Source organism: Mastomys coucha, unplaced genomic scaffold (genome assembly GCF_008632895.1).
Source record: "Mastomys coucha isolate ucsf_1 unplaced genomic scaffold, UCSF_Mcou_1 pScaffold5, whole genome shotgun sequence".
NCBI lineage: Eukaryota > Metazoa > Chordata > Mammalia > Rodentia > Muridae > Mastomys > Mastomys coucha.
Window position 1 is genome coordinate 111,322,280 of NW_022196911.1, and position 22,966 is coordinate 111,345,245.

The 22,966-nt window shown below is 47.2% G+C and overlaps 1 protein-coding gene and 1 pseudogene across 3 annotated transcripts in view; both read left to right on the top strand.

Annotated features, from left to right (window-relative positions):
• Nucleotides 1-9,672, top strand: part of LOC116078331 (CMRF35-like molecule 8) — an 11,886-nt gene extending 2,214 nt beyond the window's left edge. For 2 of the 3 annotated variants that reach the window (XM_031353466.1, XM_031353464.1), the window contains 6 exons: nucleotides 1,062-1,436; nucleotides 2,331-2,451; nucleotides 5,297-5,394; nucleotides 7,101-7,138; nucleotides 7,485-7,592; nucleotides 8,834-9,672. In XM_031353466.1, coding sequence (XP_031209326.1) covers nucleotides 1,062-1,436; nucleotides 2,331-2,451; nucleotides 5,297-5,394; nucleotides 7,101-7,138; nucleotides 7,485-7,592; nucleotides 8,834-8,995 — 902 coding nt within the window. In that variant the 3' untranslated portion in view covers nucleotides 8,996-9,672. The remainder of the gene's footprint in view (nucleotides 1-1,061; nucleotides 1,437-2,330; nucleotides 2,452-5,296; nucleotides 5,395-7,100; nucleotides 7,139-7,484; nucleotides 7,593-8,833) is intronic. The other variant, XM_031353465.1, reaches the window with a different exon arrangement.
• Nucleotides 9,673-16,711: 7,039 nt separating this feature from the next.
• Nucleotides 16,712-17,192, top strand: LOC116078332 (annotated as a pseudogene).
• Nucleotides 17,193-22,966: the final 5,774 nt, after the last annotated feature.

Here is a 22,966-nt window from a genome sequence, read left to right on the forward strand (position 1 = left end):
TTATCCCTTAACCTCTGCTAGTTCCCCGATAACCAGCAGCAGTTATCCCTTAACCTCTGCTAGTTCCCTGATAACCATACAGAGAGACCAAGAGTCATTAAAATTGCCTTGAGCCAGCTACTGCTCAGTCATTACTCCACTCTAAACCTCCCAGCAAGTCAGGCTTCCTTCCAGACTGTATTCCCCTATTTCTTGAATTTTTGCCCTCTTTTGATCCTCTCCTGAGGTTTTCTGTACCTCTCTCCTGGCTCCCTTTCACTTCCTCCTAGAATCGGAAGTCCCACCCATTCTCTCCAAAGGTCAGTATTGGCTCATTGGCTTTTATTAGCAAGGCAGAGAATGAATGAGGAGCATGTTTATAAAACTTGAGACAGCAGCTTCTAAGAATAAACATAGCCATGCCATGTCTGGATTGAAACAAGAGATGAGGGCAGAGAAATCCACATTTGAGTAAAACAAGGGTAAACATGGTGTACAAAAAACATTATATCTATACATAACTACCTATACCTCGAGTTTCAGGGCTTCTCACACCCTTTTTTGGTCTCCACGGGCTCCTGCATGTATGTGTGTGGTGCATATAAACTCACACAGATACACACAAATATAATAAACCTTAAAAGAAAACTTAAAAACACAGAACCTCCAAATCAGCGAGATATACGTAGGTTTCGAGAGCAAACCCTTCCATTTTCCTGTCCTTCCCCCAACCCTTCTTCCTAGGCACAGGGTCACAGGGCATTGAGGGAGCTGGGCACACAGCTGGCCACCTCTTCTTCTCTGGCTCATATTCTTGTGTGTGTTGGGGGGGGGAATGGGGATGACACGTGAGTTTGTGGCTATTCTCCAGGCTCCTGAGATGCCCAGAGCTGCCATGTTTGCAAACATGAGGCTCTGGTGGGTTAGAGGGACTGGGAGGATTCGGGGTGAAGGATGGAAGAGGGCAGAAGGGGAGGATGCTGAAGGGTGATTGGCTGATGGGAGGTGGGAAGGTGGAACTTTTGGGGGCCTTACTCCTCATCCAGCTGTAAGGGTGCAGAACTGAGGTTTGTGTTTTCCAGGCTGTGTTTCTCTGAGTGGCCCCAGCACCATGACAGGCACTGTGGGAGAATCGCTGAGTGTTGAGTGTCAATATGAAGAAGAATTCAAGACTAAAAATAAATACTGGTGCAGAGGGTCACGTTTGATGCTATGCAAAGATATTGTCAAGACCACAGGCTCAGAAGAAGCTAGGAGTGGCCGAGTAACCATCAAGGACCACCCAGAGAACCTTACCTTCACAGTGACCTTGAAGAAACTCACCCTGGAGGATGCAGGCAGCTACTGGTGTGTGGTGGATATACCACTTTTAGATGACGTCTCTAAGTTTACTAAGATCTTTGGAATCGATAAGTCCTTCAAAGTTGAGTTGTCCGTGGTCCCAAAGAAGGTCCTAGGTAAGTCCCCATAATGAGCACTGTAGCACCAGGACAGCTGCAAGTAGCAGGAATTTCTGGGACAGGAATTAGCTCAGAGCCTGGGAGTATGTTATGTGTGATGAGGGGCAGTCAAGGACAGAGCAACAGCCAGGGGACATCCTGGAGTAACTGCTTCTTATGAGGAGAAAGGTGCTGGTCTATCAGGGGACACAGGGTGGAGAGAGCAGAGTATGGCCAGGACAGAGTTCTGTATCCTGTGGGGGTGAACCATGAAAACCAGACAGAGTTCATGGGTGTGTTGGGGGCTGAGCAGAGGTCAGTAGGGGACAGACGGTGACAGTGCTGTGCTCAGACGGAGCTATCACTAGTGACAAGCCAGCTTTGCAGCTAGCTGTCTCTGGCAGCATGTGGCTAAGGCTGAAGGGGAGCAGACCTGGTGTGTGGTTTCACCTCAGGAGGGCTGGGGGTGGCAGCTGTGTCATGTGAGCAAATAATCAGCTGATTTAGGAAGATCCTCCCACCTAATCCTTCCTTTGTACTAAAACAGCTCAAAAACAACCCATGGGCAGCTGATCAGGGTGGTGTATGCCTGAGATCTTAGCACTCAGGAGGTGGAGGCGGGAGGATCACAAGTTCAGGACAGCCAGGGCTATAAACTCCATATTAAGACCTTGTCTCAAAAAGTAAAAGAAAGAAAAGAAAAGTAAGGAAGGGAAGGAGGAAGAAAGGGGGAGAGAAAGAGAGGGTGGGAAGGAGGGAGGAAGAAAGGAAGGAAGAAAAGAAGGAAGGAAGGGAGAAAGAAAGGAAGGAGGGAGGAAAGAAGGAAGGAAGGGAAGGAGGAAGAGTGGGAGGGAGTAGGAAGCCCTTAGACACTGGTAGAATCTGAGGAGACTAACTAGGTCTGATCTGTAGCTTCATCTCCAGGCCCAACACTAGAGATACCTGTGGTGTCTACCAGCCTGTCTACCAAGAGTCCCACTCAAGGATCCATCACAGAGGGCCACCATGAGTATCATAAGCCCGAGGTCTTGAGGTGAGGAGCCCTGGTTCCTGACCTGGAGGTGTCCACCTCAGCCTTGTTGTTCCCTTAAGAGAAGGGCTACCAGAGTGTGAGGCTTGGGATAAGGCACCTTGGTTTCTGACTTGAAGGTGGGCCTTCTCCACAGAGGTGCTTAAGTAGGTATCATGGCTGCGTGTTCATGTTCTACCCTGCTGGATAGAACCTCTTGTATCCTGGGCTGTAGTCCAGGTAGGAGGTCATGGGTCACTGACCACACCTAGGCTGAAGCGGGGCGGGGCGGGGGAAGAGTTCAGGCTGAGGAGGACACAGGGAGTCAGGAGAGGAGAGCAGAATGAAAAGAGCTGGTGACATCCTGTCAGGCATGGCTCAGTGCTTCACAGAACGCTCTCTTTTGTACCTGGTGAAGATCTTCATGTTACCACACGCCATAGTTGTTTTTCTATGGCTGTGATAAAAAAACACCATGACTAAGGCAACTTATAATAGAAAGCATTTATTTGGGGCTCATGGTTTCAGAGGCTAGAGTCCATGACCGTCATGGTGGGAACATGGTAGCAGGCAAGCATGCCTCTGGAACATTAGCCAAGAGCTTACATCTTGAGAAACAGCCACAAGATGGAAAGAACTGACTGGGAATGTTGTGGGCCTCTGAAACTCCACCCCCACTGACACACCTCCTCCATCAAGGCCACACCTCCTAATCCTCTCCAAGTAGTACTACCCACTGGGGACCAAGGATTCAAATGTATGAGCCTATGAAGGCCATTCTGATCCAAATCATCATACCACACCATTTTTTTCAGGTCAATAAGCTAAGGCTCAGAGCTAAGCATGCTGCCTAGTCATATAGCTAGCACAGAAGACACAGGGCTGGGCTCAGGCTTACATGACTCTGCATTCTAGAAACCGGAGAGATACCAACTCCACAGAGAATCTGAAAATGTCTGCAGACTCCCCCGAGAAAGCTGCATGCAGTCACCAACCATTTCCAGGCTTCAGACTCTCCACTCTGACCCCATGGACACTGCCAGTGGATCTTGGAAGTGACTGGAGTTAGTATGGATCCTATAGGTTAAAAGCTCTGAGCACTTGTTCTCCTAACTTTTAGCTATAAATGTTGAGGCTTTCATGATTCCCTTGGGCTCAGGAATTCACTGAAGTCATCGCCCACAGAAATGGTTTTGTTATAAAAGGTAAAGATTGCGAGGAAGACACAACAAGGCCAACTGGGAGAATCCTTCCATCTCAGCAGGCTCAGGCTGCACCACCCTCTCAGGGCCTCTGTGTGTCTCCACCAAGAGCTCCTCCCAGTTCCTTTCCAGGGATTTCACTGGGGTCTCATGAAGTAGGCACCACAGGCTGTATCTTAGACATGTGGATGAGCTCATCTTCAGACCCTCCCCTCTCTGAAGGCTGGGCCAGTTAGGGCCCCTGTCACATCTCTGACACCACATTGGTTCCTGGTGAGCAGCCCTATTCTGTCATCTCACCTATTAGCTATGTACAGACTTTTGACATTGTGATACAACATTGTTATCTATAAAGTTCACACTCAAGAGCCGTGCCATCAAGATACAAAAATACCAGGAAAACAAAACGAAATAAACAAAACACAAAGCAAAAATCCAACCATTCTGGACACTTCAATGTATTTTAAGTAAATTTATAATTTGTAACTATTCAAGGCATGAGATCCATAGACTGAGGCCTGGACACTCTGATGTCATTCACCAACAACAAAAGGGTTCCTATTAGCAAATTCCCCTGCATTGGGCAGGGATGTCCAACCTTTGGAGGTTGTGTTGTCCATATTCAAAGCTATCCCGGGACACACATGGCCTCTCTCCTGGGATCCAGGGACCAAGGCCCGTTCTATCCTTACTATCCCACACCTGAAAACCTTCCCATAAGTTTTCTGCCGACCTAGAGCCACAATGTGGCTGCCCGACAAGGCAAGATTCAGGACTCAAGCATGCTGCTTTCGGAGGTTCACTTGCAGACATTCATGGCAGGCAGGGCCCTGTTTGTTGGGACTGAAAGCTGTGTACACTGTGTGTGCATGTGTACGTGTGTGTGTGTGTGTGTGTGAGAGAGAGAGAGAGAGAGAGAGAGAGAAAGAGAGAGAAAGAGAGAGAGAGAGATTGAGATTTAGATATAGAAGCCATTAAGCTGTTGACCTTTATAAAAATTATTTTAAAGGTTTATTTATTTATTTTATGAATATGAGTACACTGTCACTATCTTCAGACACACCAGAAGAGGAACATCCAATCTGGCTGTGAGCCATCATGTGGTTGCCAGGAACTGAACTCAGGGCCTCTGGAAGAGCAGTCAATACTCTTATTAACCACTGAGTCATCTCTCCAGCCCTATAAAAATTATTTATTTATTTATTTATTTATTTATTTATTTATTTATTTATTTTTGATACAGGGTCCAACTACATAGCCTTGGCTAGCCTGGACCTCACTGGCCTTGAACTCACAAAGATCCACCTATCCTAGCTTCTTGAGCACTGGGATTAAAGTTGTGGGTCAGCACTGCCAGCCTTATGAAGTTTTAATGGCTATTATTGTATGTGAGCGAGTATTCTTATGTGCACAACTTTCAGGAGTCAGTTCTCTCCTTCCTCTGTGGGTTCTGGGGTTTGAACCTATGACCTCAGGTTTGCAGGGCAAACTCTTTTATCCACAAAGTCATTTCACAGATTCCTTTAAAAAAAAATTGACTTTATGTATTTGTTTTGCAAGTCAGGGCCTGGTGATAAGCTCAAGAGCTGTGTAGAGCTCTTGCCTAGCATATAGGAGGCCCTGGGTTCCATTCCCAGCACTGAACAAATTACTCTCTCCCCATAAAGCCTCCCAGTGCTGCTGTCCGTGTTAGCTCTCCTGCTGTTTCTGTTGGTGGGGGCCTCTCTGCTGGCCTGGAGAATGTTCCAGAAGCGGCTGGTCAAAGGTGAGTTAGTCCCCTGTGTCCTCCTGTCCCTGCTCTAGGGTAGGCAGATTCCGGCCACAGTCTCTCACCTTCCTGCTCTGTCCCCAGTTCTCAGAAGCACACACCCTCAGAGTACACAGCCAGGTAACCCTAGAGGGCGGGCCCCAGAGGTGTCCCTGGGTGTAGTGATTACAGACCTTTGCAGATAGCTCCCTAGAGGCCTTTCTCCTGGGGCCTGAGTGGCTGCTCCTCAGAGCTATGTCTTCTTTGGATAAAACCTCACGTGGCTTCCCACACTCTCAAGAGACTCTGCAGGGCTGTTAGGCCTTCAGTGTGTCTAGCCTGCCTTGCTCCTTCCCACTTCTTGTGACTTTTGGTCACATGGGAGGAACCTTAGGCTCCCTCCTCCTTTCCCTTCTGTCCCTACTCTCCACCCTCCTGAGCTTCTGCTCCCACAGGGCTGACGCTAATCACACGGGACTTTCCCCAGTTCTGTGACAACCCCAGTTCTGTGAGTCCGAGCCTAGCACACTTCTTGGGTGCCCTTTCACCTAGAAACACTGTGGACCCACACTTCCTTTTTGAAAGATATGTGATGGGCTGATTCATTTAATCCCAGTGCTTGAGAAGCAGAGACAACAGGATAGCAGAGAGTTCAAGGGCACACAGCACTAAGTAGGGAAGACCCTGTCTCATAGAACAAAACAAACCAGGCGGTAGAGGGGCATGTGTTTAATCCCAGCACTAGGGAGGCAGAGTCAGGGGAATCTCTGTGACTTCAACACCAGCCTGCTCTACAAAGTGAGTTCCAGGATGGCCAGGACCGTTACATAGAGAGACCATGTCTCGAAAACAAAGACAAAAAAAAACAAAAAGAAACCCTACCACCCAGAAAACAAGCCACTGCGCCGGAGGTGCTTGACTCCCTTCCGGGCTTTTATTATACCTATGTGATTTCTTTAGAATATTTTCCCTGTTTCAATTACTTATATATGTGTGTTGTACATGTGTTGTACTTGTGCATGTGCGTGTGTGTGGAGAGCCATTGGAGGTCAGAAGGGAGCATCAGATCCTTTGGAGCTGGAGTTACAGGCAGTTGTCAGATGATCAACGTGGATGCTGGCTACCAAACCCAGATCCTCTGGAAGGGCAGCCAGTGCTCTTAACCTCTGAGCCATCTCTCCAGCCCCTTATGTGATGTCCTAAAGATCTTGCTTCAAAACCAAGCAAAGTGTCTCATCCTTGTACTCTCAGCACTTGGGAGGCTGAGGCAGGAGCATTAGGGGATATTTTGTTGTTGTTGTTTTTGGTTTTTCAAGACAGGGTTTCTCTGAGTAGCCCTGGCTGTCCTGGAACTCACTCTGTAGACCAGGCTGGCTTCGAACTCAGAGATCCGCCTGCCTCTGCCTCCCAAGTGCTGGGATTAAAGGCATGTGCCACCACCGCCCAGTGGATTAGGGGATATTTTAAGAGCAGGCTGGACAACATAGCAAGACCGTGTCTCAAAAATAAAACAAAACAAAACAAACAAAAACTTCATTCCATTTAAACCTGTAATATTGCACTTAAACATATTATAGCATTTCCTCTACTGTTGAATGTTCTAGAAATCCCAGACCTATGGCTGACGTCTCCAGAGAAAGCCTTTCTCAGATAGAGTAGCACACCCCTTCCCCCTTCCTAGGTTTGTCTCCAGCTTCACCTCCTCCTTCTCTTCCTTCCTCTAGCTGATAAGCATCCAGAGCTGTCTCAGAATCTCAGACAGGTAAGGGAGCTATGGCACGAGGAGAATGTAAGAGGAGGCTGTGGGAGAGCCCCTGGGCTGGTAGAAGAGACCGGTCTATTATAGGGAGATGGAATTGTTCAGGCTAGCACTTGGAGATCTAGCCACCAACTCGTGCCCTAAGTTCTGTCCAGTGTGTTTCCCTCTGGCCAGGACAGAGGACTTGGATGAAGGGAGCGCCCTCGAGAGAACAGGGTGAAGGCAGAGGGAAGAGTGGGAATGCCTTTGTGACACCCAGAGGGTAGTGGGAGGGAAAGAGAGCAGGGGGAGGGATGGAGAGGGGTGGGAGTGAGGGACTCCAGGGATGACGCCTCCTGACCTTCTACAGGCTGCTGAGCAGAGTGAGTCCCAGTATGTGAATTTGCAGCTGCACACGTGGCCCCTGAGGGAAGAGCCGGTGCTACCAAGTCAGGTAGAGGTGGAATATAGCACAGTGGTAAGTTGGAGAGCCTGGCTCCCCTTGGCATGAGGATCCCGGGCCATGCGAGGGTACCACATAGGGATGGGGATGGGCAAAAGGGGAATGGGCTGCTGGCTCAGGCAGCTATACAGAAGATGGGGCAGGTGGAGACTCAGCGAGAGCTGAGGTCCTTGGAAGAGCCGTGCGTCATTGTAGCTAGGAGTAGGAAGTGGGATTATAGGAGTGGCCAGTATCTATGGTCTTGACGATTAATACATCAAACCCAGTCATTTCCCCTTGTACTGGTTCCCCCCACCCCATCTTTTTGGTATCGATTCTGCTTTAGAGGTGTGTCCAAGACCCACAATTTTGAGGGTCAAACAGAAGCTGAGAGAGATACAAACATCAAAGGCTTTCTGGGGAGGCTCCTTCCCTCACCCCACCCCCAGGCTCAGAGGCCTCTGAACCCTCATCTTATGCCCTGAGGGATGCTGTAGTTTGGTGACAAGAGATGAGGGAAAAAGTGACTCATCTGAATGAGTCCACTCTGACCCCATTCCACTGAGGATCCTGCTCCTCGGGGAATGAAGGGAGGGTCTGTCCCACATCCATTCGGGATGACCCAAAGCTATGACTTCCCTTCACTTGTGCCAGTGTATTTTTTTTTTAAAGACTCATTTATTTGTATTTAATGTGTGTTGGTGTTTTGTCTGTGTGTATGCCTGGGGGAGGGCATCAGATGCCCTGTAATGAGTTACAGACAGTTGTGGGCTGCTATGTGGATGCATAGAAGGGAATTGAACCCCTGTCCCCTGAAAGAGCACCCAATGCTCTTAACCACTGGACAGTCTCTCCAGTCCTTCATCGGTGTCTTTTGAGGATGAGTTATGGGCAGGGAACCCACTGTCTTTATTTTAAGCAGCTGTCTATAGTTAAATGGTGCCTACCCTTGCGTCTGAAAGGCCCATTCCTCCACCATGTGACATGTTCTCATGTCTTCCCAGCTGTGGGACCAGCAGCAACCTGGCATCACCTGGTAGCTAATGATTGCAAATCAGTTGGTTGGAAGCTAACTTCCTTTCCCCTTGAGACAAGTCAGCCTGTGACATTAGAAGCATTCTACCATTGTGGCTACTTCTGATGCTCATGATACACCCAGCATGCCATATCATGTGGCTTGACCAGGTGGGCCAATGAGTCCACTTCTGGGCAGATGAAGCCTGGGATATGTACCTGTCTCCTCTTGGCCTGAGTCTAGGGTCTCTCTCTCTCTCTAGGCATTACCGCAGGAAGAGCTTCACTATACATCTGTGGCATTTGACTCCCAGAAGCAGGATTCTCACACCAATGGAGAATCCCCTCATCAACCTCAGGACCAGAAAGCAGAATACAGTGAGATCTGGAAGCCCAGAAAAGGTCTCTCTGACCATCATCTGTGATTTCTTGTCATCTGATGCTCTCAGTGGTGCCCACCAGGTTCCCAAGCTCCCTGCTGGCTGCTGCTCTCAATGTCATGAGCCTCACTGGCTTCACTAAAGATGAGCAGGAGCCAGGGCTCTGTGGGTACAGAGTCTCATCCCTCTGGCTCTCTCCTCTGAGTCTGCGTTTTGTTCTGCCTCTGGGTGTGGAAGACATAGATGCTGCTCCTTCGGGGCTCTGGGACATGATGTGGTTTGTATAGAATGGTACTTGTGTTAGTTAGCTTTGTAGTGTCAGTCCAGGAAGAACATCTGTGGTCATTGGGAAAGTGGAGAACCAGCAAGGACCCATGAGACAACAGAGGAAGTGGAAGTCATGGGGGCACTAACCATCAGCTTCCCCGTCTCACAGAGAAAGAAACCTCAGCTGAGGACAGGAGCCTGGCCCGTGGCACCAAGGTCAGGGGCAAATTCCTCTGGACTCATTTTTATTTTTTGTTTTTTTGAGACAGGGTCTCTCCGTGTGGTTGTGGCTGTCCTGGAACTCACTCTGTAAACCAGAATAGCCTCAAACTCACAAAGATCTGCCTGCCTCTGCCTCTCGAGTGCTGGGACTAAAGGCATGCACCACAATGCCTGGGCTTCTCTGGACTCTTAAGTAAAAGAAGAAATAAAGTTTATAATGTCTTTTTAAGGGAGAAGAAATGGTTTAAATGATGTCTCTTACATACCTGTAGCCCCATATTAAAGCCCAGCTTTGAAGTCAGAGGAGCCTTTGGGGTACAGGGGGTTGGGAAGGACATACCAACTGCTGTACTCAATGGAACACACAAGAGTGTTTTCTTACCAGGGTGATTTTAAACTTGAATCCGAAGGTTTCAGCATTTCCAGGCTGCGGTAGCCACCAATAGCCTGAAAACTGTATCTGCCTAAGAGAACTTTGTTTTTTTTTTGTTTTTGTTTTTTGTTTTTTTTTTTTTTTTAAATTTGAGACAGGGTTTCTCTGTGTAGCCCTGGCTGTCCTGGAACTCACTCTGTAGACCATGCTGGCCTCAAACTCAGAAATCCCCCTGCCTCTGCCTCCCAAGTGCTGGGATCAAAGGTGTGCGCCACCACTGCTCAGCTTCTTAAAACTCTTAACACTGTGCCAGAAGCAATTCCTAGGGTAAGTTGTTCCCAGAGTGGTAGGATGATGGCTATTTGTGACTTCCTTGATTTTTTTTTTTGAGACAGAATTCTTGCTGAGTATTGAGGCAAACCTTTGATCCCAGCACTTGGGAGGCAGAGGCAGGCAGGTCTCTGTGAGTTTGAGGCCAGCCTGGTCTACAGAGTGAGTTCTAGGACAGCCAGGACTATACAGGGAAACCCTGTCTCGGAAAAACAAACAAACAAACAAAAGACAGGATTCTTTATAGCTGAGGCTAGCCTTTGAACTTGCTGTTAGTCAAGGATGACTTTTTAGTTAATGTTTTATTGCTGTGAAGAGACCCCATGATCAAGGCGACTCTTATAAAGGGAAACATTTAACTGGGACTGGCTTACAGTTCAGAAGTTTAGTCTATTGTCATCATGAGAGGAAAGGCATCCTGCTTGAGTTTCTTCTCCAGTCCAAATTCTTTAGATTTCAGCTCATGTACCCCATCTTCCACTCATGGTATGCACACCCAATGACTCATCCCTCTTTCCTAGTACTAATGTTCTGACACATAAAAGGGGAAACACACATACACGGATAGATACACGCCCAAAGCCAGGTTCCACAGGGTGAGGGAAGTGTGTTGGCAGCAGTAGGGACTATAGGTACAGCAAACAGAGCACTGGTCTGCTCTCAACTCTGCCCCAGGCCCTAGCCCCAAACCTACCAATGGCTCTTCCCACTTGAAAGAATAATGGGCATTGGATTGTGTAGATGGGAATTAAGAGTCTTTCGTTTTTTAAAAGATTTATTTTTGTATATATGAGTACACTATCGCTGTCCCCAGACACTCCAGGAGAGGGCATCAGATACCAATACAGATGGTTGTGAGCCACCACGTGGTTGCTGAGAATTGATCTCAGGACCCCCGGAAGAGCAGTAAGTGCTCCCAACCACTGAGCCATCTTTCCAGCCTGGAAATTAAGTCTTAAGGGGGGGGGGTAGGGAAGCTATGGCCAAAAATAGAGTGCTGGGCCCAGGAACAGTTCAGATACAAAGGTTTAGTTGGGTGACTAAACTAGACTCTCAACTAGGAGGGATGGGCAGGGAAAGGAAAGCCCTGCTTCTTGATGTGAGTCACTTACCATGGGGCAGCCCAAGTGCCAAGTGCCCAGCCAGAGGCAGTTTTCTTCTCCTATGGACATGTCTCTTCCTTCACTTTCTTCTCCTCCTCTCCCGATTTCCTCTCCCTGTTGCCTGGGGCAGACCAGCCCAAGGGCAGCTTTCATTCGTTCATTCATTCCTTTCTTCCTTCTCCCATTTATTCAACCATTCACCTGCCTGCCCACATACCCATCCATTCATCTACCCACCCACCCATCCATCCACCCAACCATCCACTTGCCCACCTACCCATCCATCCATCCACCTGTCCATCTATCCATCATCCATTCACCTACCCACCTTCCCATCCATCCATCACCCATCCACCCACCCACTCACCCACCCACCCATCTATCTATCTACCCACTCATCGACCCACCCATCCATCCACCTACCCATCTACTCATCCATCTATCCATCTACCCAACCATCAACCCATCCATCCATTCATATACCCAACCATCCACCCATGTACCCACCCATACATTCATCCACCCAGCCACTCACCCACCTACCCACCCAACTATCCATCCATCCATCCATCCATCCATCCATCCATCCACTCAATATTTTATCCACTCCCTGCAGAGCATTCAGGGACCTGCTTCACAACAAGCAGAAGGTTGGACACAGGGAAGCATAGGACAAAACTCCTGCCCCACATAGACTTTTTGATTTACAGGGATATATATAGACATGGTCTTCTCCACTCACCTCTCTGCTTTAGGACTGTGGGCAGGGAGGGGAACCTCTTCAGATGCAGTCCTCAGTAAACAGTGGGTAGATGAATGGATGGGTGGGTGGATGGATAGATGGGTAGATGGATGAGTGGATGGATGGATGGGTGAGTGGGTGGATGGATGGATGGGTGGGTGGGTGGGTGGATGGATGGATGGATGGATGGGTAGATGGATGGATGGATAGATGGGTAGATGGATGGATGGATGGACGAATTGATAGATGGATGGATGAATGGGTAGATGGATGAATGGATGGATGAATGGATGGATGGATGGATGGATGGATAGATGGATGGATAGATGGATGTAACAGTTTTCTGTTAAAAACTGAAAAGCTGGATGCTCCAAATTTATGTTAAAGAGTGGCCATCAGGGCTGGAGAAGAGTGCTTGTCAAACAAGTGCAAGGGCCTGAGTTTGATCCCTAGAACCTACATATAAAGCTGGATGTGTGGCCTGCTCACCTTTAGTGGATGAAATGCCTACCATACAAATCTGGTGACCTGATTCTGGTCCCTAGAGTTCATGTAAAGATAGAAGGAGAGGACTGAGTACACAGAGTTATCTTCTGACCTCCACACCATGGCACATGAGCCCCCTGTTCCACCCCCACAAATAATTATTTAAATTGTAAAAATAAAAAAAATATGTAGAAGTTGGGCCTGGTTCTTCCTCCCAGTCCCATTCTCCCAGAAATGAGACTCAGTCTCAAAATATATTTACAAATACCTTGGCTGTATAGCTAGGCTCTTCCCTCACTAGATATAACTTAAAATATCTCATTTATTCTAGCCAACATTCTGCCACGAGCATGGCGGGTTCAAGTACCATGCATCCATCTTGTCATGTCTTCCCAAGCAAATCTTCCAACACCTGGCTCTATCCCAGAATTCTTTCTACCTCCCAGATGTTCCACCTCCTATTTCTTTCCTAAGCCATAGGCATTTTAATTGACAGATGATGCATCCATACTTTACACAGGATATTCTCTCTACAAATTAAAAAGTAGGATATGTAGCAAGACAGCCTGTAATCACAGCCCTGCTTCAACAAGATGGAAGGTGGAAACGGGTCCCCGAAGCTTGGAGGCCAGCCGGCCTGGTGCTGGAGTGAATATCCAAGAGACCATGTCTCAAACAAGGTGAAAGGTGTGGAGTGACACCTCAGATTATCCTCCAACCATAACACATGTGCCTGCATGCACATATACAAATACACACAAAATGGCCATCAGGGTTGACTGTCCCGTTAGTTGAAAAGTTAAGGTGATGGATTTCATTTCGTCTTTTAGCCTGTGCTTAGAGTGAAGGGGGAGGGAGAGTCAGGTAGGATGGCCTTCATCCAGCATCCCCATGGGGAAGCACTTTTTTCCATCAGGAATAGGCAACCTCATCCAGCCAGTCATAAATGTCAACAGTGCCATGTCATGTGATTTTCCTGGGGTATGTAAATATCTAGTGACCCAGGTAGGGCTCAACCCAAAGAAACAATTGCATTCCAGTCTAGCTTGGTGAGCCAGTGAGCTCACCAGGTTTTCCTACAGGAGCATGGGTGAAGGGCTACTTATAGGATCAGGACTGACCCCCTCCAACAGCTGTACCAATGAAAGTTTCTCTCCAGTATAGGTGCAGGTGTCCTCCAAATCTCTATACATGGAGTTCCCCTACTTCAGCTACCTTCTCATCTCCTATGTGCTCTAGCACTTCCTCACATACAGGGACAGAATTTGTGCTAGGGGAATGAAAGGAGCAGGCAGGAGGGCATGGCTGGGATTTCAGGTGAGGGATTGATGGGGGTATTTGAAAGTCTCATAGGTGTGGGCAGTTACAGGTGCTGTGCTTTCAAGGCAGTGGTAACTGTGTCCAGGACAATGTTCTCTAACATCTCTGAGGTACACTTTTGTCTTTGTGTATGTGTGTGTGTGTGTGTGTGTGTGTGTGTGTGTGTGTGTGTATGAACAAGAATTTGTCAGATCAAAATGGAGTCACTTATGTCAAACCCTAACAAAAGTCAAGGGTCATTGTCTTAGTAATTCTCTCTTGCTTCTTGGCCTTTTGACTAAAATCAAGTGCAAAATACTGGAGACTAGGAAATTTATAGGAGAAAGACGTTTATTTAATTTAGGGTTTTGAAGTCTGGGAGGGTCAAGTTAGGAGGCTGCAATGGGTAAAAGCCTTCTTGCTGATAGAGGCTCTGCAGGGTCTACAGGGAGGACGGGCTTCAAATAGTTCGAGAGATGCAAAGCAGACACTGAGAAACATTTTAAACATATACCTTTCATTTCTACATGAATTATATTTGCTTGTGTATGTGAGTGCACATGTGGTTGTGCCCACATACCAAGGTGTGCCAAGGTGTGCATGTAGAGATCCAAGGACAAGTTGGTAGGAGTCAGTTCTCTCCTACCATGAGAGGTTCAGGTATTGAACTTGTATTGTCAGGTTTGGCAGCCAGAGCACATAGCCACTGAGCCCTCTCACTGGCCCAACAGACTTTTCCTCCTCCTCCTCCTCCTCCTCCTCCTCCTCCTCCTCCTCCTCCTCCTCTTCTTTTTCTTCTTTAAAACAACACAGGGTTTCTCTGTATATCCTTGGCTGTCGTGGAACTCACTGTAGAGTGGAAAACTCAAGAGATCTGCCTGCCTCTGCTTCCTGAGTGCTGGGATTAAAGGTGTGTGTCACCATGCCCTGCTCTCAACATGCCTATTCTTAAGATAAAACATTTACCCAGTGATCTGTGTCCTAATCCATATCCTCTCTCTGAGTGGTCCTCGTGAGGTATTGATAGTGTAGCAGAAGCCAGAAGCCTCGATCTAGACCAATGATTCGTTGCAATGAGCATTTGCAAGTAAAGAAGTGTGGACAAAATGGCACACTGTGGGACACACGGCGACACACTACAGCTTCCACAAGAGGTGTTTTTTTTTGTTTTTATTTTTATTTTTAGTTTGAGGGGGAGGTTGCAAAGACAGAGGGTAGGTATGAAGAGATAGGGAGATGAGTTGTGGGTGCATGCTGTGAAATTCACAAAGAATCAATAAAAAACTAACTAGCTAACTAACTAACTAGCAGTTCTGACCAGAAGAGGAAGAGAAGGAGGAGGAGGAGATGGAGGAGGAGGAGGAAGAGGAGGAAGAGGAGGAGGAAGAGGAGGAGAAGGAGAAGGAGAAGAAAGAGGAGGAGAAGAAGAAGGAGAAGGAGAAGGAGAAGGAGAAGGAGAAGGAGAAGGAGAAGAAGGAGAAGGAGAAGAAGGAGAAGAAGGAGAAGAAGGAGAAGAAGGAGAAGAAGGAGAAGAAGAAGAAATAGTAATAGTAGTAGTAGTAGTAGTGGTAGTGGTAGTGGTAGTGGTAGTGGTAGTGGTAGTGGTAGTGGTAGTGGTAGTAGTAGTAGTAGTAGTAGTAGTAGTAGTAGTAGTAGTTGAGATAATTGAACTGAACCCAGGGCCTCAAGGATGCTAACCAAATGCCCTGTCACTCAGCTAAGTCCCTAATTCTAATCTCTTTACTATTTTATTTAGAGACTGGGGTCTTGTTAAATTGCCCAGGTTGACCTTGAACTCATTCTGTAACTCAGGCAGGCCTTGAACTTGCTATCTATCCTCCTGCCTCAGTTTCACCTGGCCCTACTGCACAACAGGGGTTAAAATTCATATCTGTTCAGATGGAATCATCAAAGTGACGCTGTCCACAAAAGACGATCATCACAAATATTTACATGACAACAGTAACTGTCACTGCCCAAGACTCTGCCCAAACCACAGGCTTGCACAAAAGTCATGATGACCTTGCACATTGAACCCCAGCCTTGCAGCTTGGCATCAGCCCAGAGGCTATCTGTTTGGCCTCGCACTGGCTCCACCTTTCATACTGACCTTTGCGGGGAAGGACCATTGCTTCAACACAGTTATGTAACCTTCCCGACCTTCCTGTTAGCCCTCCCCCTCCTTACTCTCTCACCCTATAGCACCTTGCGTCTTCTCTGGCACACGTGCTCCATATTGCAGCCTCACTGTACCCAGTAAGCTCTTTTCCCACCTGCTCAACACAGTATCTTCATATCATTCTAGCAGAGCCCTCCCCCGCCCCCCAGGCAGGACGTGCCAACTAGTTTTATGTCAGCTTGACACAAACCAGATCAGTTGGGAAGAAGGAATTTAAGTTGAGAAAACGCTCCCACCTGTCTGTGGCCAAGCCTGTGTACATTTACTTGGTTGATGATTGATATAGGGTTCAGTTCACAGAGGGTGGAGCCATCTCTGAGGTCTTGGGTTCTATAACGAAGCAGGCTGAGCCAGCCTGAGGAGCAAGGCAGTAAGTGGCACTTCTCTATGACCTCTGCATCAGCTTCTGACTTCCCTCAGTGATGGTTTGTGGTGAGGGTGTGCATGTGAAATAAACCCTTTCCTCTCCAAGTTGCATTTGGCCGTGGTGTTTTTTATCACAGCAATAGAAACTGGAAGACAGAGGGGTTTGGAGTAGTCCTGTCCACCCAGGCTGCTGGCCAATTGCAGCTGGCAGAATAACGAGCTGAAAGATGTCCTTGTCCCAATCCTCAGAACCTATGAATGTATTTTAGTGAAAAGGTACTTTACCCCCCTCTAGTTGCCATCTTGTGTCCTCGCGTGTGTGAGAGCCTTATCTCAGCTGGTCTGCTTGAGACCCCCAGAGCCTGAACCTTAGTCCCCCGAGTGGCCCCACAAGATGAAAGAAATGATCATGAGCCAGGAAAACCTCGCCAAACTGCAGGCACAAGTGCGCGTTGGTGGGAAAAGAATTGCCCATAGAAAGAAGAAGGAGGTTCAGAGAACAGCCACAGCAGACGATTAAAAAACTCCAGTTTCCCTTATAGGGGTAAACAATATCTCTGGCATTGAAGAGGTGAACATGTTTACAAACCAAGGAACAGTGATCCGTTTTAACACCCCTAAAGTTCAGGTGTCTCTGGCAGCAAACACCTTCACTATTACAGGCCACGCTGAGACAAAGCAGCAGACAAATGCTTCCCGGCATTCTCAAAGAGCTTGGTGCATGCAATCTGCCTAGTTCAAGGACACTGGCTGAAGCTCTGGCCAAACAACCTGTGGATGGAAAAGCACCACTTGCTCCTGGAGAGGAGGATGAGGATGAAGTTCCGGATCTGGTGGAGAATTTTGATGCGGCTTCTAAGAACGAGGCAAACTAAACTGAAGCAACTTCTGAAGAAGGTGACACTTGCACAATTACAGGAGCTGCTATTTTATATCACGACTGCTTTTTCAATTTTTTTTGTTTATTATGGATCTGATAAAATTTAGATCTTTAATATTTTTTAGCCCAAGCCCCCCCGGACACTGTAGCTCTTTTCAGTTTTCGCTTATACCTAATTCATTCTTTGCAACAAATTAAGCTGAAGAAGCCTGGGAATAAAGTTTGGAAAAGGTTAAAAAAAAAAGGTACTTTACCTAGGGGATGTCATGTGGATTTTGTGAGAGACTCTCTCTCTCTCTCTCTCTTTCTCTCTCTCTCTCTCTCTCTCTCTCTCTCTCTCTCTCTGTGTGTGTGTGTGTGTGTGTGTAAAGTGAGTCTGAATTATCAAGGTATTTTCAAGGTAATTTCAGTTGTATGTAGAGTGTGAAGAGAGCCCGTGTTAGTTGTTAACCAGAGCTGAGAGGGATGAAAGAGACAGAAAGTTGTGAAGATAGTCCATTGGTTCTGAAGATGGATGTAGGGACCACGAGCCCAGGAGTTCAGGGGACCGCTGGCAATGAGAAAAGGTAAGTGAGGGGACGCCCCCTAGAGGCAGAAGGAAGAATAACCTGTCAACGCTTTGATTTAAGAATTTTGATCCAGAGATGTAAGGTCTGTGTTGCTTTAAGACACTATAATCCATTGTATGATATTGGCTTCTTTATCAAAAGTCAAGTGTCCATAGTGTGTGGGTTTATTTCTGGTTCTTAGATTTAATTCCATTGATCAATGTGTCTGTCTCTGTACCAATACCATGCAGTTTTTGTTGGTTTTTTTTGTTTGTTTGTTTGTTTATTTGTTTGTTTTGAGACAGGGTTTCTATGTATAGCTCTGGCTGTCCTGGAACTCACTCTGTAGACCAGGCTGGCCTCGAACTCAGAAATCTGCCTGCCTCTGCCTCCTAAGTGCTGGAATTAAAGGCGTGTGCCACCACCGCCCGGCTTGTTTTTTTTTTTTTTTGTTTGTTTGTTTTTTTAATCATTATTGCTCTGTAGTACAGCTTGAAATCAGGGATGGTGATTCCCCCAGAAGTTCTTTTATTGTTGAGAATTGTTTTTGTTATCTTGGGTTTTTTATTTTTCCATATGAGGTTGAGAATTGCTCTTTCAAGGTTTATAAAAATTGGGCTGGCATTTTGATGGGGATTGCACTGAATCTGTAGATTGCTTCTGGTAAGATGGCCTTTTACACTAGGTTAATCCTACCTATCCATGAGTATAGACCCTTGGGGCTCTCAGAGACTGAACCACCAACCAAAGAACATACAGAGGCTGGGCCTAGGCCTCCCCACACATATATAGCAGATATGTACTTTGGTCTTCATGTGGGCCCCAAACAACTGGAGTTGGGGCAGGGGGACCCTAACCCAAAAGGTGTTGCCTGTATGGGGGATATGCTTTTCTAGCTGGGCTGCCTTGTCTGGCCTCAGTGGGAGAAGATGCCAGGGTGGGAGATACCCAGGGGGCCCCACTTGCTCAGAAGAGAAGGAGTTGGGAATTGGGAGAAGGATTGTGGGAGGGGATGGCAGAGAGGGGGTAATGAGCTGGATGTAAAGTGAGTAAGTAAAAAATAAAAAAATAAATAAATAAAAGGCACTATGACCTGCAACAGCAACTACAAGCTATGAGCTTGAGTAGATCTGCTGCTGGTCAATGGGCCCAGCTAGAGACGGGGTCCCATGGGCACTGGTGCCAGGGGCAGCCCCTGAACAAGGTGGGGCAGAAATAGCCTCAGGGAGGGCTCAGCTCAGCCATGAGACCAGCCCTCAGAGAGAACCAAGTCTCCCGAAGGCCTACGTATTGAAGGCTTGGATGTCAGCTTGGAGAATGCCTACCTTCCAATGCTATCACAGTGGCAATTACATTTAACCCGAGTCCAGCTATGGTGGCTCACACCTGTGATCCCAGACAGAAGGACCTCAGGGGGTCTGAGGTTATCCTGGGCTACATAGTGAGTTTCGGGCTACAGGGTGAGACCTTGTCTCCGAAAGCAAACTAACCAATAAAAACAATTTTAAAGTGAGTTTGAGAGAAGATATTCAAAGCACGGAAAGATTCAATGCTGTGGCACCCAACAGTGAGGACAGGTTCTGAGAAATGAGTTGGTGGACAGGGCTCAGAGCATGCGAGGCAAACACTAGCAACAGAGGCACGTCTCCAACCCCACACACTATAGTTTTATATTCCTGGCAAGGCCGTAGGTATGTTTATACCACATTATACACCCGCAAGTAACGGTTTCTGCGACAGTGTTAGGCAGCTCCAGCGTCACTCGGGAATAATTGTCATCTCATGACATTCTTCGAGGTCCGACATCACATATGTGGTCTGTCGTTGACTCGATGTGGTTCTGTGGCTTGTGACTCTGCCCGGCCATTTTGCACTTATTCACGTAGATGTGGTCCTTGTGTTCGTGCTCCCCCAGCCATGTGGATGCCAGGTTTCCCACCCCCGGTGCCCCTTCTCACCCCTCAGTGTTTCAGGCCACAACCACCTCAGATATCATTGTACATTCTCATGTAAGAACAGCAGTACCATCCCATAATATTCCACTGCATGACTATGCTAGGTAAGCCTTCTACCACTGAGCTACACGCCCATCCCTAACTTTAAATCCTTAGCTAAATTCAGGAGTCCCTGAACAAGGCTCAGTGGTGGGTAAGACTACAGGAAGAGCAATTGCAAAGCCATCTATACCCCCTCTCCTTTAAAAATTAATTAATACTAATTAATTATGCTTACCAACAGAACCTGATGGGATGTTTTTTAAGTTAGTTCTCATCCATCTGTCCAAAAGATTAATGAAGGATGACTGACCCCAAAGTTTTTTTTTTAAAGATTTATTTTCATTTATTCTATGTGTATGAAGAGTACACTGTAGCTATATAGATGGCCGTGAGCCATCATGTGTGTGGCTGCTGTTGGTCTCAGGATCTCTGCCAGCCCCGCTCACTCCAGTGTAGTTCACTGCAGCTGTCTTCAGACGCACCAGAAGAGGGCGTCAGATCTCATTGCAGGTGGTTGTGAGCCACCATGTGGTTGCTGGGATCCAAACTCAGGACCTTGGGAAGAGCAGTCAGTGCTCTTACCCGCTGAGCCATCTTGCCAGCCCCGACCCCAAAGTTTTAACCTCAAGCCAGGATGGCAAGTTCAAGGTCAGCCTAGAGTATATAAATAGACCTTGTCCAAGGGGAAGGAGGGAGGGAGGGAGGAAGGAAGGAAAGAAGGAAGGAAGGAAGGAAGGAAGGAAGGAAGAAGGAAATGGCCTGAGGACACATTGCCTTGTTTGTTGACTTTGCACTCGCTGGGTGTGATGGTTTGTATATGCTCAACCCAGGGAGTGGCCCTGTTAGAAAGTGTGGCCCTGTTGGAGTAGGTGTGTCACTGTGGGTGTGGGCTTTAAGACCCTCATCCTAGCTGCCTGGAAGTCAGTATTCTGCTAGCAGCCTTCAGATGAAGATGTAGAACTCTCAGCTCCTCCTGCACCATGCCTTCCTGAATGCTGCCATGCTCCTACCTTGATGACAATGGACTGAACTTCTGAACTTGTAAGCCAGCCCCAATTAAATGTTGTCTTTTATAAGAGTTGCCTTGGTCATGGTGTCTGTTCACAGCAGGAAAACCCTAATTAAGACACTGGGCTGCCCCCAGCATTGATTTGTGGAGCTGATTCCACCTTGGGCCAAAATTGAGGGATTGGACAGCCATATGTCTCCACCCAGTGGCCATGGCTAGAATCACACATGTCTTGTTCTAGCTGTCCAGCCAAGACAGAGAAATTCGCATTTTCTGTGTCCTGTGTCCTGTGACTGCGAAGGGGAAGAACTTAAATTAAGAGGAAGAACAAAAATCCCTTGCCTGGCACTCCACTCCCTTGACCTTCCCTTGATGTGGAAAGAGAACCCCAAACTTCCTGATTGAGCATTTCCTCTGTGGTGCACTGCTATCTAGTCCTGATTCTTGAAGTTTTGCATGAATTGAAGCCTGCCCAAGGGAAGGGCAACCACTGCCCCTGTGGTGTGTATAGAAAAACGGGGGACAGAGTGATAGACAGTGAGGAAAGAAAATGCACAAATATTTTATTTTATTTTTTGTACAGGATCTCATGTACCGCAAGCTGGCCTCAAACTTTCTAGGTAGCAAAAGGATGGCTTTGAAATCCCGATCCTCCTTCCTCCACAAAGTTTCAAGTGTTGGGATTACGGTTGTGTGCCATCATACCCAGTTTTAACTGGTGCTGGGGATAGAAGCCAGGGTTTCCTACAGACTAAGGAAGAACTCTATTATTTAAGGCTATCTGAGTATTAGGCCCAGAACACAGTTCCCAGTGTCCCAGCATTGGTCCTTACTGTCATTCAGACTCTCTTCCAGCTCTGGACTTGTTGCGGGAAATATTTTAAAAAGCGAGCAGGCACTAATGCCTGCAACTGGTGGGCCACAGGGTGATCTCACTCTCTGGCCCCACAGGACCACAGGGCTCCCGCTGGGCCATCTCACTCAGCAGTCCCTTTGCCCGCAATCTCTCCAGCGAGACCCCCACCTCGCTACCTCGGAATGCCCCATGCACTCCATGGTCAACCATCATGGACTTTTTCATGTGCAGTTTCTTTGCTGCCTGCCTAAGGCTCTTGCCAGCTTTCTTTGAATTAGACCCTACAAATCTGGACCACCTGGCTCAGCAGAGCTCACAACACACTTCTGAAGCCCAAGCAACTTTTTCGCCTGCCTGGGCAGGGAAGTGATGTGTGGGAATGGCCGAATCAGTGGACACAGTTCCATTGCGGCACCAAGAGGGATGGATCATTGACGCCAAAACATCCTATTTATATGAATGACTTCTCTCCCTCTTTCCTTCCATCCATCCCTTCCTTCCTTCTGCCAATACATAGGTATTTATTTTTAATGGAGACAAAGTCTCAAAAGGGCCCAGAGATCAGCTATGCACGGATGTCAAAACTGTATGAGGAAATATTTTCAACTGCAAGGATAAAGCCAGACAGGTGCTGGGTATGGTGATGCATGCTTGTAATCCCAGGACTTGGGATCAAGAGTTCAAATTTATTCTTGACTATGTGGTGAGCTGAGGAGCCAGTGAACAGAAGGGACAGGCCTCCTGCTGAGGTAGCGGTGAGCCAGCATCATGGTGGATTCCTGAGAGTCACTCTTGCATGGTGAACAGAGTCTTATAAGTGGAAGCAAGCCCAATGACCAAACAAAAAGATGTGAAGTTCATATGTCCACGGAGGAGGAGTGTGCATGACCCTCAGAAGACAGAAAGCAGGGAGTGCTGAGAACAGCTGTGGAGGCTTGAACCTGCTTGGATTTTTATTTGTAAATATATATTTTTTTTTTGACTTGAGTGAGTGACTTTATTCTCAGCCCACAGAGAACAGGTTACATTCATTTAAGAAATGGTGTAGGTATTAAGATGGTCTATCCATAAAGCCATTCACCAACTGTTTCAATGAACAATGGTTCTGCTTGGAGGGTGGCACAGATATTAGGTGAGGGTAAGAATTTGGTTCATTAGCTGTGATAATTTGGAAAAGCATTCATCTCAGAGAAAGAGTAACTTATAAAGTCCTCTTCTTCAAACTTGATACAAGAGTTACAAATGTCAAGCAGTGCATTCAGTCTCACTCTTTGCTGTTCTCTCACAAGCCACCTCCCTAGTTAATTGTCTATGTTTCTTTTGGGTATATAAATACTTTTGAAATCTATAAGCTGTTCT